Source organism: Suricata suricatta, chromosome 8 (assembly GCF_006229205.1).
Source record: "Suricata suricatta isolate VVHF042 chromosome 8, meerkat_22Aug2017_6uvM2_HiC, whole genome shotgun sequence".
Lineage (NCBI taxonomy): Eukaryota > Metazoa > Chordata > Mammalia > Carnivora > Herpestidae > Suricata > Suricata suricatta.
Genome location: NC_043707.1, coordinates 115,431,307 through 115,448,712, shown reverse-complemented (window position 1 = coordinate 115,448,712; position 17,406 = coordinate 115,431,307). Strand labels below are relative to the sequence as shown.

Genomic DNA, 17,406 nt, shown 5'->3' with positions numbered 1-17,406 from the left:
ATGCATCAGCATTTCTGTCTCTCTTGGGTAAATCCCCAGCAATGCTATTGCTGGGTCGAGTCAGCACTATTTATTGAAAAGATTATTCATTCTGATTGATATACCTTGGTACATTTGTTGAAAATTAGCTTATCTGTATATTATGTCTATTTCTGGATTCATTATGTTCCAGGGATCTCTATATATCTGTTCTTAGGCCAACATCACACTGTCTCGATTACTTTAATTTTATATTGAATCAGATATTCTGAGTTATGTTTTTCAAAGTTGTTTTACTGTACTAGATCGTTTGCATTTTCCTGCAATTTCTTAGAAGCAGCTTGTCGATTTCTATAATAAAGCTTCCTGGGGTTTTGATGGGTATTCTCTTAGTCCTGTAGGTCAGTGTGGGGAGAATTGACATCTAAGTAATAGTGTTTTCCAATTCATGACTATGATTTGCCTTTCAATTTATTCAGGTTTTTTTATTTTTTCCATTTTTCTCAGCAGTGTTCTGTAGTATTCAGAGTACAGGTCTTGTACATATTTTGTGATTCCTATATATTTTAAATTTCTTATGCTATTGTAAGTGAAATAATTAAAATTATATTTGTTGTGGTATAATGTACAGATAATAAAATTTACCATATTTAAAATATTAGGTTAACTTTTTTTTTTTTAGTGCTTATTTATTTTGAGAGAGAGTGTGTGAGCAAGGAAGTGCAAGCAGGGGAGGGGCAGAGAGAGAGGGAGAAAGAATCCCAAGCAGGTTCTGTGCTTTCTTATGGCCTGAGGTGAAATCAAAATTTGGATGCTTAACTGAGCCACCCAGGGGCCCCTAACTTTTCATTTTGAAATGATTATGGATTTGCAAAGTGAGTTTTTATAAGTCATCCAACTCTATTCTTTTTTCTTTTTATCATCCAACTCTGTTCTTAAAAGTTGTTTTTGTCTGTAGAAGTCCTTTTTTATTTACAAACAATTTTAGAATTAATATGTAAATTTATACAAATAAGCCCCTGGGACTTTGATTGGAATTGCTTATTCTATAGATTAATTTGTGGGAGAATTGACATCTTAAATATATTGAATTTTATTCACAAGCATGGTTTATTTCTGCTTATTTAGGTCTTCTTTAAATCTCTAATTTCTAAATTATTATTAAATTTCTCAATCTATTATAATTCTTATAGATTTTGCACATATTTTATAAAATTTAGCATACATATATATTTTTTCTTTACAGTATTTTGTCTGGATTTTTTGTTTGTGGATAAATTGATGGACATTTTCCCCCCATAGAGATAGCCAATTATTCCTTCCCAGGTCAGTGAATAATCATGCTTTCTTTACTTACTTGAAATGTAGTATCCTTTATTTTTTATTACCTTATAATGATTAACAAATTGGTTTTTTTTTTTTTCCCAGTCTCCATATGTTCTTTACTATCTTTGTGGGTATCTTCCCTCAGGTTAAGGATATTCTCTGTATTTGCTGAAAGATTTTTTTCATGAATGAATATTAAATTTTGTCAAGTGATTTTTCTTCATTATGGAGATAGTCATATTGTTTTTTCCTTTATTGTGGTATGTCTTGATTTGGCTTTTGAATATTCAACTCACCTTGTATTCATGGGATAAATCCTACTTTGTCATGATGTATTATTTGTTTTATATATTTTTATTCAGTTTGCTAGTATATTAAGTATGCTAATACATTATTAAGCACCTATGTTTATGAAGGATATTGATGTACAGTTCTTTTTTGTTATATCTTTCTCTGGTTCCGGTTGCAGAGTAATACTGGCCTCAAAAAATGTGTTACGAAACATTCATTTCTCTTATATTTGCTGAAGGAAAACATGTAAGATGGGTATTATTTCTTTAAATATTTTATTTAACTTACTAGCAAGTCATCTGGTCCTGGTATATTCAGATTTTCTTTATCTTTTGTGTCTGGTTTGGTAATTTGCACCTTTCAAGGCATTTCCTGTAAGTCAGTACAGTTGAATAAAACTTTTGCATGATGATGGAAATGTCTTGTACGAACACTGTTAAAATATAGTAGCCACTAGCTAGCTACCTGTGGCAGTTGATCACTTGAAATGTAACGAGTGCTGGACTAAAGTTTTCATTTTAGTTAGTTTTAATAGACATAGGTGGCTGGTGGCTTTCCCTGTTGGACATTGAAGGTCTGAGCTGTCAAATTTTTTTCTATAAAGTTCTTAATAATTTAAAAATTTTTAAATTTATTTTATTTTTAAAATTTACATCCAAGTTAGTTAGCACATAGTGCAACAATGATTTCAGGAGTAGATTTCTTAATACCCCTTACCCATTTAGCCCATCGCCCCTGCTGCAGCCCCTCCAGTAACCTTTTGTTTGTTCTCCATATTAAGAGTCTTGTATGTTTTGTCCCCCTCGCTGTTTTTATATTATTTTTGCTTCCCTTCCTTTATGTTCATCTCTTCTGTGTCTTAAGGTCTTCATATGAGTGAAGTCATATGATATTTGTCTGTCTCTGACTGAGTAATTTCGCTTAGCATAATACCCTCTAGTTCCATCCATGTGGTTGCAAATGGCAAGATTTTATTCCTTTTGATTTCCGAGTAATACTCCACTCTATACATATATACATATACACATATATATCAGTGGATAAAGAAGATGTATATATACACATGCATACACACACACACACACACACGGAAGGAGCCCAAATGTCCATCGATGGATGAATGGATAAAGAAGATGTGTTGTGTATGTATGTGTGTATACATGCACACACACATATAAAGAAGATGTGTATATATGATACACATATAAAGAAGATATATATGTATATGTATAAATGTGTATATATGTGTGTGTGTGTGTGTGTGTGTGTGTGTGTGTGTGTATGTATCACATCTGTATATCCATCGATGGACATTTAGGCTCTTTCCATACTTTGGCTATTGTTGATAGTGCTGCTATAAACTTTGGGGTGCTTGTGCCCCTTTGAAACAGCATACCTTTATCCCTTGGATAAATACCCAGTAGTGCAATTGCTGGGTCATAGGGTAGTTCTATTTTTAATTTTTTGAGGAGTGGCTATTTTCCGGAGTGGCTGTTTTCCAGAGTGGCTGGACCAGTTTGCATTCCCACCAGCAGTGCAAAAGAGATCCTCTTTCTCCACATCCTTGCCAACATCTGTTGTAGCCGGAGTTGTTAATGTTAGCCTTTCTGACAGGTGTGAGATGCTATCTCAAGGTTATGATTTATTTGTATTACCCTGATGATGACTGATGTTGAGCATTTTTTCATGTGTTGGTTGGCCATCTGGATGTTCTTCTTTGGAGAAGTGTCTCTTCATGTCTTACGCCCATTTCCTCACTGGATTATTTGTTTTTGACTGTTGAGTTTGATAAGTTCTTTATAGATTTTAGATACTGACCCTTTATCTGATATATCATTTACAAATATCTTCTTCTTTTCCCTTCATTGTCTTTTACTTTTACTGATTCTTTCCTTTGCTGTGCAGAAGCTTTTTATTTTGATGAGGTCCCAATAGTTCATTTTTGCTTTGATTTCCCTTGCCTCCAGAGATGTGTTGAGTAAGAAGTTGCTGCGGCCGAGGTCAATGAGGTTTTTCCTTGCTTTCTCCTCGAGGATTTTGATGGCTTCCTGTCTGACATTTAGGTCTTTCATCCATTTTGAGTTTATTTTTGTGTTTGGTGTAAGAAGGTAGTTCAGGTCCATTTTTCTGCATGTCACTGTCCAGTTTTCCTAGCACCACTTGTTGAAGAGACTGTCTTTATTGCATAGGATATTCTTTCCTGCTTTGTCAAAGATTAGTTGGCCATACGTTTGTGGGTCCATTTCTGGGTTCTTTATTCTGTTCATTGATATGAGTGTCTGTTTTTGTGCCATAAAGTTCTTAATAAGTTTTACATGTACTGTTATAAAGTTGTTCATAGCATTTTAAAATTTATTGTTAATGTTGTATATATTTTTTCACTTTGTATTTAGTTTCTATGACATCTTTACTGCTATACTTTTCATTTCTGATACTATTAATTTTGTATTGTCTCTCAACTTTCTTCATATACATTTTTTTATTAAAAAATTTTAACTGAAATACACAGGAACTAAAATTTGCCAACTTAGCCATTTGTAAGTGTACAATTCAGTAACATTAAGTACTCTGGCATTGCTGTGCCACCAATCTCTGTAACACTTTCCATCTTGCAAAACTGAAACTCTATACCTGTTGAATAATAACTCCCCATTCCTCCTCCCTCTAGCTGTGTCATCCACCCTTCTACTTACTATCTCTGAATTTTACTACTCCACGTACCTCCTATAAGTGGAATCATACTGTTTTTTTGTGACTAACTTACTTCACTTAACATAATGTTGTAACCTGTGCCAGAATTTCCTTTCTTTGCAAATAGCAGAATTGGTGTATCTTGTATTTAATGATTTCATAAGAATATCAAAGTGAAATTATTAAAATTTTACTGATGCCATTGAGGGGGAAAAGCATGTGGCTTACTCTGTTTCTAGTTTTATATCTCTTAAAATGATTCTTTTCACATTATAGTTATTTCTAGTTATAAAGGGTAGATAAAAAATTACATTCAGGACTTGAACAGATTTTTGTTTATCTGAATAGAAAGGGATATCAATTAGATCTGGTGAGGCAACATGGGAGAGAGGATGAAATTTAAAGATTTCACTTTATAAATAATTTAACCACATTATAGAGATGTTAGAATTGGAAAAATAGCAGAATTTTTAAGTGTAGATTGGGACACCTTTGGAACTGTTTCCTTATACTTCTCTGGCATTGTGCTTCTGGAACTATTGGTATAAATTACTTCCACTTTTATTATTTTGTTAAAATTTCATTTTGTTTTGCTTATGAATCTAATATACCCTGAAATATTTAAATATTATAAAAATATGTAAATGTGTTACTTCATTAAAGCATATGATATTCTGTTACAGTGATATGTTTCAGCTTTAATAGACCCTGGACAGTTTTTAGGTATATGCCAAATGTATCAATTTATAGATATCGTTCTTCTTGATCCTTATTTTTAGAGCACTATGAATATCAGTGAACCTTCAAAAAAGTAAAGTCTGTTCTCTTTAGTTGTCCTTACAGTCAAGAACAAATGATGATCTTTTTTTTTTTTATAACAAACGGTTGTCATTTGTTCTTTAAAATCACATTTTTTTAAGTCTTAATAGTGTACAAATGGACTACTGAAATTGGTAACAGGTAACTAATTCCTGTTAGAGATATTTCAAGTGTCAGCATTTGTTGGTCACCTTTTATTAATAAAATCTTTTAGTTATAATATTAAATTTTATAACTAACATAATTGTGAATGTATTCCACTGGTTTCAAACTATTTTTTTCCTATGGGAACAAGTAAAAGCAAAAACTAGTGAAAGTAAGTCCTGTGACTATCATCTATGAATGTCATCTCTTTTTATTGAATGTATAGAGGTTACAGTGGCATACTTGAATAGTTTTACAATATTAACGCATATTTAAATGAAAACAAGAAAAGAGAGCCATTGCCTGTAGTCGTGACTTCCTGAGGAAACTCATTCATCTTCATTAGTACTTATCATGGATGGATCTTTGGTGATTGATTTGACTTAAGTAAATGGTTCATCTCTGGTACAGTTGGGCATTCAGTGGTGTGTCTTTGTTGATAGAACATTCTAGTGGATTTTGTGGAAGAAATTCACCCATCTGATAAGAAGTTAGACTTGATGAATCTGAAGATTGCTTTCAACCTCTGGATACGGTGATTTATTTATGCCTGGTTTATAAAAAACTAGCACCTGTTACTCAAGGTGTGGTCTGTGGATCAGCAATATTAGTATCACCTGGGAGCACGTTAGAACTCCGATTCTGGCTGTCATTCTTGACCTGCAGAACCATAATCTTTGGGGGTCGTTTGGAACTCAGGTGTTTGTCCAACAAACTCACCAAGAGATTTTGATGGCCAGTAATCCTTGAGAAAGCATTGCTTTAGTTCAGTGACCCTCAAGAATTATTGTGTATCAGAAGCAAAATTATCTAGGGGTTCTTGTTTTTGTTTTGTTTTAAAAATTTTTAAAGTGAGATAAAATTGACATACAGCATTACATGTTTTTTAGATGTACAACATAATGATTTGCTACATGTATGTATTGCAAAATGATTACTACAATAAGTTTAGTTAACATCCATCACCATTCATTCATTGTAACTTTGACACACTGATAGAAATATATTTTACATGGAGACCTATGTGTGTATAGACATTTTTTATAGCATTGCTTATTGTTACTCTGAATGATGTACTTTGCTTTCTATTTTAGTCTTTTTTTTTTTTTAAAGTAATCTCTGCACCAAACATGGGGCTCAAACTCATGACCCTGAGATCAAGATTTGCATGCTCTACTGACTGAGCCAGGGAGGTGCCTCTACTCTGGCATATGAAAAAACAATTTCCTGGTCTTGGCTCACTAATGGGTGATACCTGCAGTTTGAAAGAACACTGGATTGTTGCATTCTAATTATTATCCGATTTCCATGAGAAGTTTTCTGTTGGTTACTGGCCTATTAATAGCAAAGATTCTTTTTCATCTTAGGATCATAAATATGAATCACCATTCTCTCTGTTACTATAAATGTGTCCTAATGAGAATCAGGATCTGTCAATAAAGGCAGAAGCTAGAATGGCTGTTGAATACCATCTACTAGTTTAAGACAAAGCCACATAAATTCAGCTGTTGATGAAGTGTATGTTTACCAAGAGTCCAGTGTTTCCAAACCTCTTTTAGTGCTACTTGTCATTGTAATTGTATAATTTAAATTGTGTTTACACTAATGAAATTAACTCTGAAAAGTGAGTTTCTTTTTTTTCCATTTTAAAAAATATTTATTTATTTTGAGGAGAGCGAGAGCCTGTGCACTAACTGGGGTAGTGGTCGAGAGAGAGAGAGAGAGAGAGAGAGAGAGAGGGAGAGAGAGAGAGAGAGAGAGAATCCTAGTTGCTGTGTCAGCACAGAGCCTGACACGGGCCTCAGTCTCATGAACCATGAGATCATGACCTGAGCCAAAATCAAGAGTTGGATGTTTAACTGACTGATCCACCCAGGCACTCCAAGTGACTTGTTCCTGTGAATAATGTGAATGTTTTTGAAATATTTACTCCGTAAATCAGTAAAAACATGGAGGTGCAAGTGTCTTTATTTTGTCATTCCACTTTAAAGAAACTACATTTGCAGTCATGAAGTTTACATTATGGGTGTGATTTGTTCAAGAAAGAACTCAAATTAGCATATAAATTCTGTAAGTCTTGGTTGATCCTCAAATGGTTGGCCAATGTGCTTTTATTTATTACAAATATAAATAAGTGTGTAAGACATGATATCTCATTTTTTAATGATTGCTGGCTTTATTAGACTTTTAACTTCTTTTTTTCATGTTTTTTTATTTATTTTTTGAGAGACAAAGAGAGAGAGTGCGAGCAGGGGAGGGTTAGAGAGAGAGGGAGACACAGAATCTGAAGACAGGTTCTAGGCTCTGAGCTAGCTATCAGCATAGAGCCCAACACGGGGCTCGAACCCACGAACCGTGAGATCATGACCTGAGCCATAGCCAGACGCTCAACCAACTGAGCCACTAAGGCACCCCTGGACTTTTAACTATTAAACTGTATTCCTTTTATTATTAAAACTTTTTTTAATGTTTTTATTTATTTTTGAGAGAGAGACAGTGTGAGCAGGGGAGGGTCAGAGACAGAAGGAGTCACAGGATCTGTAGACAGGCTCCAGGCTCGGAGCTGTCAGCACAGAGCCCGAAGCGGGGCTCGAACCCATGAGCTGTGAGATCATGACCTGCGCCCAAGTTGGACACTTAACCAATTGAGCCAGGCGCCCCTAAACTGTATTCCTAACCTTCTGGTTCAGAGAGGCTTTTATTATTCAGCAAATTGCATTTTATTGAATAACAATAAGTCATCTTAGGAAATACCTTAGTGACAAAATTCTAATGTAAGCTTATATTTAAAATGAACCAAGATGACCTCATTAAAAAAACAATATTATTAAAAAATTTTTTTTTAATGTTTTATGTATTTTTGATACAGACAGAGACAACATGAGATGGGGAGGGGCAGAGAGAGAAGTAGACACAGAACCGGAAGCAGGCTCCAGGTTCTGAGCTAGCTGTCAGCACAGAGCCCGATGTGGGGCTCGGTGCTCGAACCCACAAACATGAGATCTGACCTGAGCCGAAGTTGGAGGCTTAACCAACTGAGCCACCCAGGTGCCCCTAAAAAAAACAACTTTAAATGTTTTATTTATTTGAGAGAGAAGGGCAGAGTGTGAGCAGGGGAGGGGCAGAGAGAAAGTGAGACACAATCCTCGAAGCAGGCTCCAGGCCCTGAGCTGTCAACACAGAGCTGGACGTGGGGCTTGAGTCTGTGAACCATGACATCATGACCTAAGCTGAAGTCCAACGCTTAATCCACTGAGCCATCCAGGCGCCCCATAGATTACCTCACTTTTATGCTTGTTTTTACTTGGTTTTTCATTCTTCAGAGTTTTTCTTTTCTTTTGATTTTTTGGTTTTTTTTTTTTAATAAGAGAGAAAACCAACTTCAGAATTGTTTGAGATCTTTGATTTTTAATATTAAAATTATAATTGGTACTACTTTATATCTGAAAATTTTGCTTTGATTAAAAACAAAGTATGGGAGTCATCAAGTAGTATATTGGCAATTAATGTAGCTCACAGCCTTTTCACAGTGTTCATTTATGTGTTTATTGGGTTTCTTAGTTGATGTGTATACCTTGAAGTGATCCTTAGTATAGTATAGAAATATTAGTATGTCTCTTAAAGCCTAAGCACGAAGACTTGGAGTAAAAGTTGACCTACCAGCATGAAATATACTTTCATTTTCAAACACAAATACTATACTTAAAACTGCTTAACATAAAGTTTGTTCTCCTTTCACAAAATCTTACAACTTACTTGCATTTAACATATGTACTCCTTTCATTCTTGTACTGAGGAAGTTTATTATGTAATGACCACATCCTCTGTTGCACGTAGATTTTCCTTCTGAACTCATTATTTATTCCCTCTTTGTTGGATTATTCTTATAAGCAGACTACAGGCTTTATTATTCTCCATTTTAAACAAACACCTCACCAAAAAGTAAAACAACAACGAGGAAAACAAAACAAAAATACAAGGTCAGAGAAAGACTTCACTGAAGATTTTAACCCAATTTCTGCTTATTTTCTTTAATTTAGAGCAAATCTCTTACGGAGAGTTGTCTGTACTTTAGGTTCCCCAGTTCTGTCTTCTCATTTTCTGTTGGGATCACCCCATTCCAGCTTGTACATTCATTTGTCCACTGATAATACTCTTGTCAAGTTACAAGGTCATTTCAGCTTTGCACATGTTACTGATCTTTCTCAGTCTTCATCTTCTGTGTTAGCTCAGCAGTGTTCGTTATGGTTGGTCAGTCTATCCTTCCTGAAGTGCTTCTTTGACCTCAGCCATCTAGTTTTCCTCCTGCTTCATATGCTGTTGTATCTTAGTCTCTTTTCTTGATTCCTTCTTTTCCATCAGATTTCCAAATGGTGACGAGATCTCTTTAGCTCTCTTCCATCACTGGTAAATAAATTTGCTAGGTGATCTCATCTTGTCCTATTAATTTTAAGTACCATCTCTTCATTGATTCCCCAATATGAATATCATTGTTTGGCAAGAGCCTCTTCTTTAATTCCTCTTTATTAATACCTAATTGCCATTTTGTTATCTCCAGTTAAAGATTTAATAAAATTCTCAAACTTAACAGGCCACAAACCAAGTTACCCCTTTTCAACCTGTTCCTTTCTTAGTGTTTCCATCTCAAGAAATGACACTTTGGGGGTGCCTGGGTGGGCTCAGTCGGTTAAGCGTCTGGCTTCAGCTCAGGTCATGATCTCACAGTTCGTGGGTTGGAGCCCCATGTCAGGCTCTGTGCTGACAGCTAGCTCAGAGCCTGGAGCCTGTCTTCAGATCCTGTGTTTCCCTCTCTCTCTGACCCTCCCCTGCTCATGCTGTCTCTCTCTCTCTCAAAAATAAAAACATTTAAAAAAGAAATGACACTTTGTTGTATTATTCTTTGCTTCTTTCATATCCAGCTTCCTATATATCAGGAAATGCCTTTAACCTTCAAAACATACCCTAATCAGACACTTTCTCCTTACATCCACCATTAATATATCCTGGCCTTAGCCACCAGTGTTTCCTTAGATTATTGCAATAGTCTCCTAACTGTTCTTCCCACTTCTATTCCATTCTTTATTTTCATAACATTAAAATTTTTATGTTTTATTTTATATTTGAGAGAGAGAGAGAGAGAGAGAGAGAATGGGAGGAGGAGCAGAGAGAGACAGGGACAGAATCTGAATCAGTCTCCAGGCTCTGAGCTGTCAGCACATAGCCTCATGGAGAGCTCGAACTCAGTAGTTAGATCAAGGTCTGGGCCAAAGTTGGACACTTAACTGACTGAGCCACTTAGGCGCCGCATTCCCTGGAACTAACATCTAATAGTCTTAAAGGAGTCTTATAGAAGCTAGGGTGATCCTTGTAAAATATGAATTATGTTAATCCTTATCAGAAGGTTTTAATGACTTCCTTTCACACTTAAATATATTGAGTTTTTCCCTATGGTCTGCAAATTTGTAATATACCTGTTCTCTAGCTTTTCCTCTTTTCTAATGTTTTAGCATTCTTCCTCTCATTCAGCTCCAGCCATTTGTTCTTTCTTTTCCTCACATATGTCCTCACATATACCAGTCATGTTCACAGTGTCTCACAGCTAGGAGTCTCCCATGAGAAACTGGTGGTTTTAAGTGTATCACTAGCTACTGGGATCCCCAAATAAATGTAGTGTCATGCTTTGTTTTGTAGGTCCAGGCTCTGAGAAACAGGAGTTATTTCTTTTGTTTGATTAAATAGGCCTCAGGGATGAACATTCTTTTTTTTTTTTTTTTTTTGTAATTTTAATGTTTGTTTATTTTTGAGAGAGAGACAGAGCATGAGCAGGGGAAGGGCAGAGAGATAAGGAGACACAGAATCTGAAGCAGGCTACACGCTCTGAGCTGTCAGCACAGAGCCCGATATGGGGCTCAAACTCATGCACCACGAGATATGACCTGAGCCGAAGCCGGCCGTTTAACTGACTGAGCCACCCGGGCGCCCCCAAGGATGAGAATTCTTGTCTAGTTGATTATTTATTAAAAAATTTTTTTAATATTTGTTATTTTTTGAGGGAGAGACAGAGAGGCAGAGTGCTAGTGGGAGAGGGGCAGAGAGAAAGGGAGACATAGAATCTGAAGCATGCTCCAGGCTCTGAGGTGTCAGCACAGAGCCTGACACGGGGTTTGAACTCATGAGCTGTGAGATTGTGAGTTGAGCTGGAGTTGGATGCTCAGCTGACTGAGCCACCCAGGTGCCTCATTAATTATGTATCTTAATGTAACTGGTACTTACTGTTCAGCCCCATTAAGATTTGTTCAGCCTATGGATTTCTTGTGTGATAACTAGCAACATTTCACTGAACATACCTTTTAAGTTTATTTTTGAGAGAGAGGGAGTGAGGGAGGGACAAAGAGAAAGGAGAGAGAGAGAGAATCCCAAGCTAAAACTCAGCAACTGTCAGATCATGACCTCAGCCGAAATCAAGAGTTGGACATTTACCCTGATGCTTAACCAGTGGAGCCACCTAGGCACCCCACTAGCAATATTTCAAATTGAAATTAGATGCTTTGTTAGAAATTTTCATCTCTGAAAGGACTTTAAATCTCAAGTGTATTTTCAAATAAGGATAAAATATTTGTTTTCAATGAACAGTAGACACATGTACTTCAAAACTCAAGATATGGTTTGAAAAGTTGGTGTTTCTGTCTTCTAACTACCCAGTTATGATTTTCATCAAAAATCAGCAAAAGATACTTTTTATGTATAAATAATTATACTCTTAAATTTTAAAAAATGCATCAGTGATAGCCTAATATATATATATATAGTCTTTGTTACTTAAGTATTTTTATTTAATCAACCTTGGAACCTCACATAAAGCTACCTCATTGTTTTTATAACTGCATAATACTCTTGTAGGTATGTACTGTAATTAATTTAGCTTCATTGATGAATAGATAGCCTCTTTCCAGTCTGCTGCTGTAACTGTTCTATTTTTCATAGTTCTCTTGCAAGATTATAGAACTAGTAAAACACTGTATTAACTGTGACGGAATTAAAAATAAAAAGAATATACCTATAGAATAAAATCTTAAAAGTTGAAATGCTGGCTCAAGAGGAATGTGTGTTTAAAGTATCAGAAATATTACTGTCTACTCTTTATTAGGATTGTACCAATTTATACTCCTACCAGTAGTATTTAACTGTAGCAGTTGGCAAACTTTTATTCTTTAAAGGGCCAGATAGTAAATATTTTAGGCTTTGCAGCTCACATATGAGGTCTGTGTCACAAACTCTTTTTTTGTATATGTGTCTTTTGGCTTTGTGCCGTACATAGTCTGGCAGCTTTGGCCTATAGCATAGCTGTCAAGCTGTTATCAAACCTTTTGTGCTTACCAACCTGCTCTGTGAGCATGATATCTCACTGCATTATTAATTTGCATTTCACTTATGAGCAAAGCTCATCCTTCATGTGTCCTTTCCTGGGATATTTGTTCAAATCCTTTTCTTTTCTACTTGTATTTGGTTGTTTGTATTTTTATTGAGGCATAAGAATATTATCTTTATCCGAAATGACTCGTTAATCTTTGGTTTGATTTGTGTTTTCTTCTTTTTAGCAGTTCTTTGGTCACATTTGACCTGTTATTGTTTTACTCAACAAATTAGTCTTTTATTCTAGATTTTGTGTCATTTTTAGAAAGGCTTTTCCCCACTTTATTAAGACTTAAAAATATTTTTCCATGTTTTTTATATTAGTGTTTTATTTTTTATTTTTAAACCTTAAATACATCTGGAAATTATTTTGATAGGAATTAAAGATACACTTTTTCTTTAACTTTTTTTTTTTAATTGAGAGACAGAGAGAGACAGAGCAGCGTGAGAATGGGAGGGGCAGAGAGAGAGAGACATATACACAGAATCAGAAGCAGGCTCCAGGCTCCGAGCTGTCAGCACAGAGCCTGATGCGGGGCTCAAACTCACGAATGGTGAGATCATGACCTGAGCCGAAGTCAGATGCTTAACTGGCTGAGCCACCCAGGAGCCCCAAGGATACACTTTTTCCAAGTGGCTACCCTTTTCTTCAATACCATATCCTGAATCTAAATGTAGAGATTTTGAAAGTTGCTTCCAATATTACTTTTTAGTGTTTACTTCTCATCTACTGTAAGATTTAGATTAAGTTGCTGACCACATGAAATGAATATTCATTCATGAAACAGTTACTGAGCATGTGCTATGTGGTCTGCTACTAGGACAAAGTATTGTATAGAGAAGGCTCTAGCCCTGGCCTTTAGTTGCTTACAGTCTGGTAGACTTATCACACCATATGCATGGGTGTGTGTGTTACACCCTACACTTTGTTTATATTTTCTCCTTAACTCTCCTACCATGAGAATTTTTAAGAACATAGGACAACTGAAGCAATAATATATTGAATATCCATGATGTAGTGCATGCTCTCTCCTCCTTTCCTGCTGCTCTCTCTGTTATAGATATACCATGTGAATATAACTTGTAGACATTCATAAGTTTTTAGCATCTATTGTTAGATTATTATTTAATTAAGTAAATGATGATTTCCTAATTTTATTTTTGTATGTCTGTTTTTCTAATTCTTGATGAGGAGGAACCATAGCTGTCTCTTGAATCATTTTATCCCTTGAAGTTATCACAGTACTTAACCACAAAGTGGTTTCCTAATAAATATGTGCTGAATGAATAAGTTCTTAAGGCAGTAGGAAGCTGTTGAAGGATTTCAAAGGGTATAATATCGAATGATTTATGGTTTAGAAAGATAATCTAGTGTCTTATGGAGGGGGGGCAACTTGAGGAATGCTTTTATTTGGACTTTGTATCAGTTAGGACTTGATTATAAGTAATCCAGCTCAAACCAACTTAAACAAAAAGAGGAATTTATCCTGCATCATGGAATCCAGGGAATGATTTGAACCAGTCTCATGAGTGGTTCATCTGGGCTTTAGGAACAAATAAAAACAAGGCTGTTGGTACCACCAATATATTCAGTCTTTGCTCCATTCTGTGTTTTTATTAGGTTCACTTTGCCTGCTCATGGATCAGTAAATGTGGGTTAGGGGTAGGGTTTGTAAGAATATGATTGCTTCCTTGATGTCCACGTAGATTTAATTAGTACAGTGTCCACAGTAAGAGATACAGAGTGTTAGAGCGGTGCCATGTGGAGGAGATGGATCTGAGAGAGATTAAGTAGTACAGTTTACAGAATTTGTCTAGAGAGAAGGAGAATTGGGCTGATTCTCTTTTCATGAGCAAACTGCTGGCTGGGTGATGCTGTTAATCAGGTGAGGGAAATAAAAGTATGCTTGGAATGGGAACATGATGAGCTTGGTTTTAAAAGTACTAAGTTGGAGATCCTAGTTGAATATGGAGTACTGAATCTTGGAAGAAAGTGCATAGAAAATTCACAGCAATGGTGAAAGCAGAGGTGGTGAGTAATGTAACCTGAGTGTATTAAATGAGAAGAGAATTGAAATATTGAGAGCATAATAAACAGAGGAAGAGGAATATGAAATAAACTAATAGACTAATTAGAAAGGTAGGAAGAAGTATAGTGTCAAAGAAACCAAAGACCTTTATCTAGGATGAATATGCCACATAAGGATTGAAAAAAATCAGTTGGACCTCCTTGATGATCTTAATGAGAGCAGTTCTAGTGAGAAGTTGGGACCCAGATTGCATTAAGTTCAGATGATTAATAACTGGGAGTTGTAAAATACACCAATGTAGACTTTTTTCTAGAGGTTTGACTGTGAAGGGAAAGTGAAATAGGGCTAGGCGGGTTTTTTTGTTTGTTTTATTTTGGATTACAAACGATGTGAGCATGTAGTTTCAAATGGTAAATAATTTTAAATTTTTTTCTGGCTTGGATACATTTTATCCTTTATGTTTAAATATTTAGCATTGTAAACATTAATACAGTGCTGCTGTGCTTATTAGAGTTAGTACAGAATTAGTGAGACCAAGAGCAGAGACCTGTATTCCAGTCTGTTTCTCAGAATAATCACTATAAATAAAATGAACAGTTTTATATTCCCTTCTGTGTGTCAGTCACTGTGTTAATAGGCCTTTTATAAATACTATCATTAATCCTCACCACAAATTAATCTCTAAGGTGAGTATTACACTGTTTTACAGATAAACCCGAGAGTTTACCTCTCAGGATCACATAGACTTTTAGCGATCATATGATGATTCCAACAGATATGTCTGATTCTGAAGTCGGTACTCTTTTTTTCTATATCACATTGCCTCTTTTCTGACCTCAGATAGCTTCTCACACTGTAGGTCCCTATTTCCTTACCTGTCACAGGATAGTCCTGTCACACCTATATCAAATTGCTCATTGAATGCTGTGGTATTATTATCTATATTTTGTTTGAAAAGAAATTATATATTTCGTTAAATACCAGACAGACCTTATAAATGTGGTCATCTTTAGCACTGTCGTTTGTCTAAACAGTATTTTACTTTTTAAGGTGGTGGTATCATGGATACAGAAATGTCTGAAGATATAGACCACAACTTAACTCCTACCCTTGACAGCATGTCTTATGGAATGCCGAATCAAACAGGATCTGAAAATTCATTGCTGGATGAAGATGATTATTTTTTGAACTCTGGGGATCTTGCAGGAATTCCAGTCGTTGGTAGTGACAATGAGGATGAACAGGATTTTAGTTCAAAGGACAATCTTGTTTCTTCAATTCATACTGATGATAGCTTGGAAGTAGAGAGAAGAGTCACACAGCATGAATCAGACAATGAAAATGAAATACAGATTCAAAATAAAGTAAAAAAAGACTTTCCTAAGCAGTTTGATCAGGTTTCTGTCTTTAAATCAATACGGAAAGATTTTAGTCTAGTAAGAGAAAGCAGCAAAGAGACATTTTCTGGAAAGGAGAAAAATAGAGACCTAACTTATGAACGTGAAAAACGGTTGGATAAACCCCATAAAGAGTTGGATTCAAGGTTGAAAAGCAGTTTTTTTGATAAAGCAGGTAATAATTGTTGGACTAGAGCCACAAAACATAATAAATAACAAAGTACTGATAATAATATAGCTTTTATTAGTTATGATTCTTGCAAAATATGAACAGTTAAATTCATTGTAAGCTTGTCATTTTTCTTTTATCCTTGTTCTTTGCAGAGTGACTGAATTTCTCCCAGTAACTTTTGGTAATGGTAAAAATGATTGAAAAATAGTTCTAAACCTCCATTTCTCCCTCCCCTGGTTGCAATATTTTGATGAGAAGGCAAGATACTCAAGTCACCTGTTCCTTTTCTTTGGTTGAACATTGGAACCTCAAGTTGGATTTAACTTCTTTGTGCTGTAAGCACTAATTCAAACTGCTGTCCCACCAATTAGTCCGAATTAGGGAGGGTTTTTCTATTTGATAACATTTCTGTTTTATGTTGCAGAGATTTCTTGAGGCTCTTCTTGAGCCTCTTTGCCCAGAGTACCCTATATTTAGCTGCAGTTCCATTCTTAAATATTTCACGTATTTTCTTATTTCTTTGCCTTCTTTTACCTCTGCTGTTCCATTTGTCTGCATGTCCTTTTATTTCTTTGTATATATGCCTATTAAAGTACTTCTTATCCAACAGTGCCTAACTCATAAACCTCTTTTACTCTGTAGTCATCCCTAACCTCTCTACCTGAAGAATGAATTGTTTCCTTCTCTATATTTCCATAGCATTTGTTCATACCTCATTACTTATAGTACTTAGTATTATACTTTTGTATTTGTTTTGACTTACCTACCAGTGTAGGAGTTTATTGAGGGGCAGATTATATCTTATTCATCTTGCATTCTTGGGGCCTAAATTGGTGCAGTGAAAATAGTAATATTTCAAAAAGTGTTCAATAGATGTGAAGGGAAGCAAGGTACCATATACCAACCCTTACATTTCTTCTGACAATGCTGGAAAAATATCATAGAAAGACCAAGTCAGTATTATTAAAAAGAGCAGTTAATTTATATATCCTTTATATACCAGGCTGAACAGCATATACTGTATTTAAATATATATTATTAATTTTTTATTCTTGATATATCTGTGGGAGATAAATTATGAGGATATTTATCCCCAAGGAGCGTAATGTCTGGTAGTAGAAGGAAAAGTCAAGTAGTAGAAGTG

The 17,406-nt window shown here is 35.3% G+C and overlaps 1 protein-coding gene across 6 annotated transcripts in view; it reads left to right on the top strand.

The window, feature by feature from the left end:
- ZMYM4 (zinc finger MYM-type containing 4) overlaps positions 1-17,406 on the top strand; it is a 139,340-nt gene that overhangs the window by 66,298 nt on the left and 55,636 nt on the right. For all 6 annotated transcript variants that reach the window (XM_029947753.1, XM_029947752.1, XM_029947751.1 and 3 more), the window contains one exon: positions 15,744-16,265. In XM_029947753.1, the coding sequence (XP_029803613.1) occupies positions 15,744-16,265 (522 nt within the window). The remainder of the gene's footprint in view (positions 1-15,743; positions 16,266-17,406) is intronic.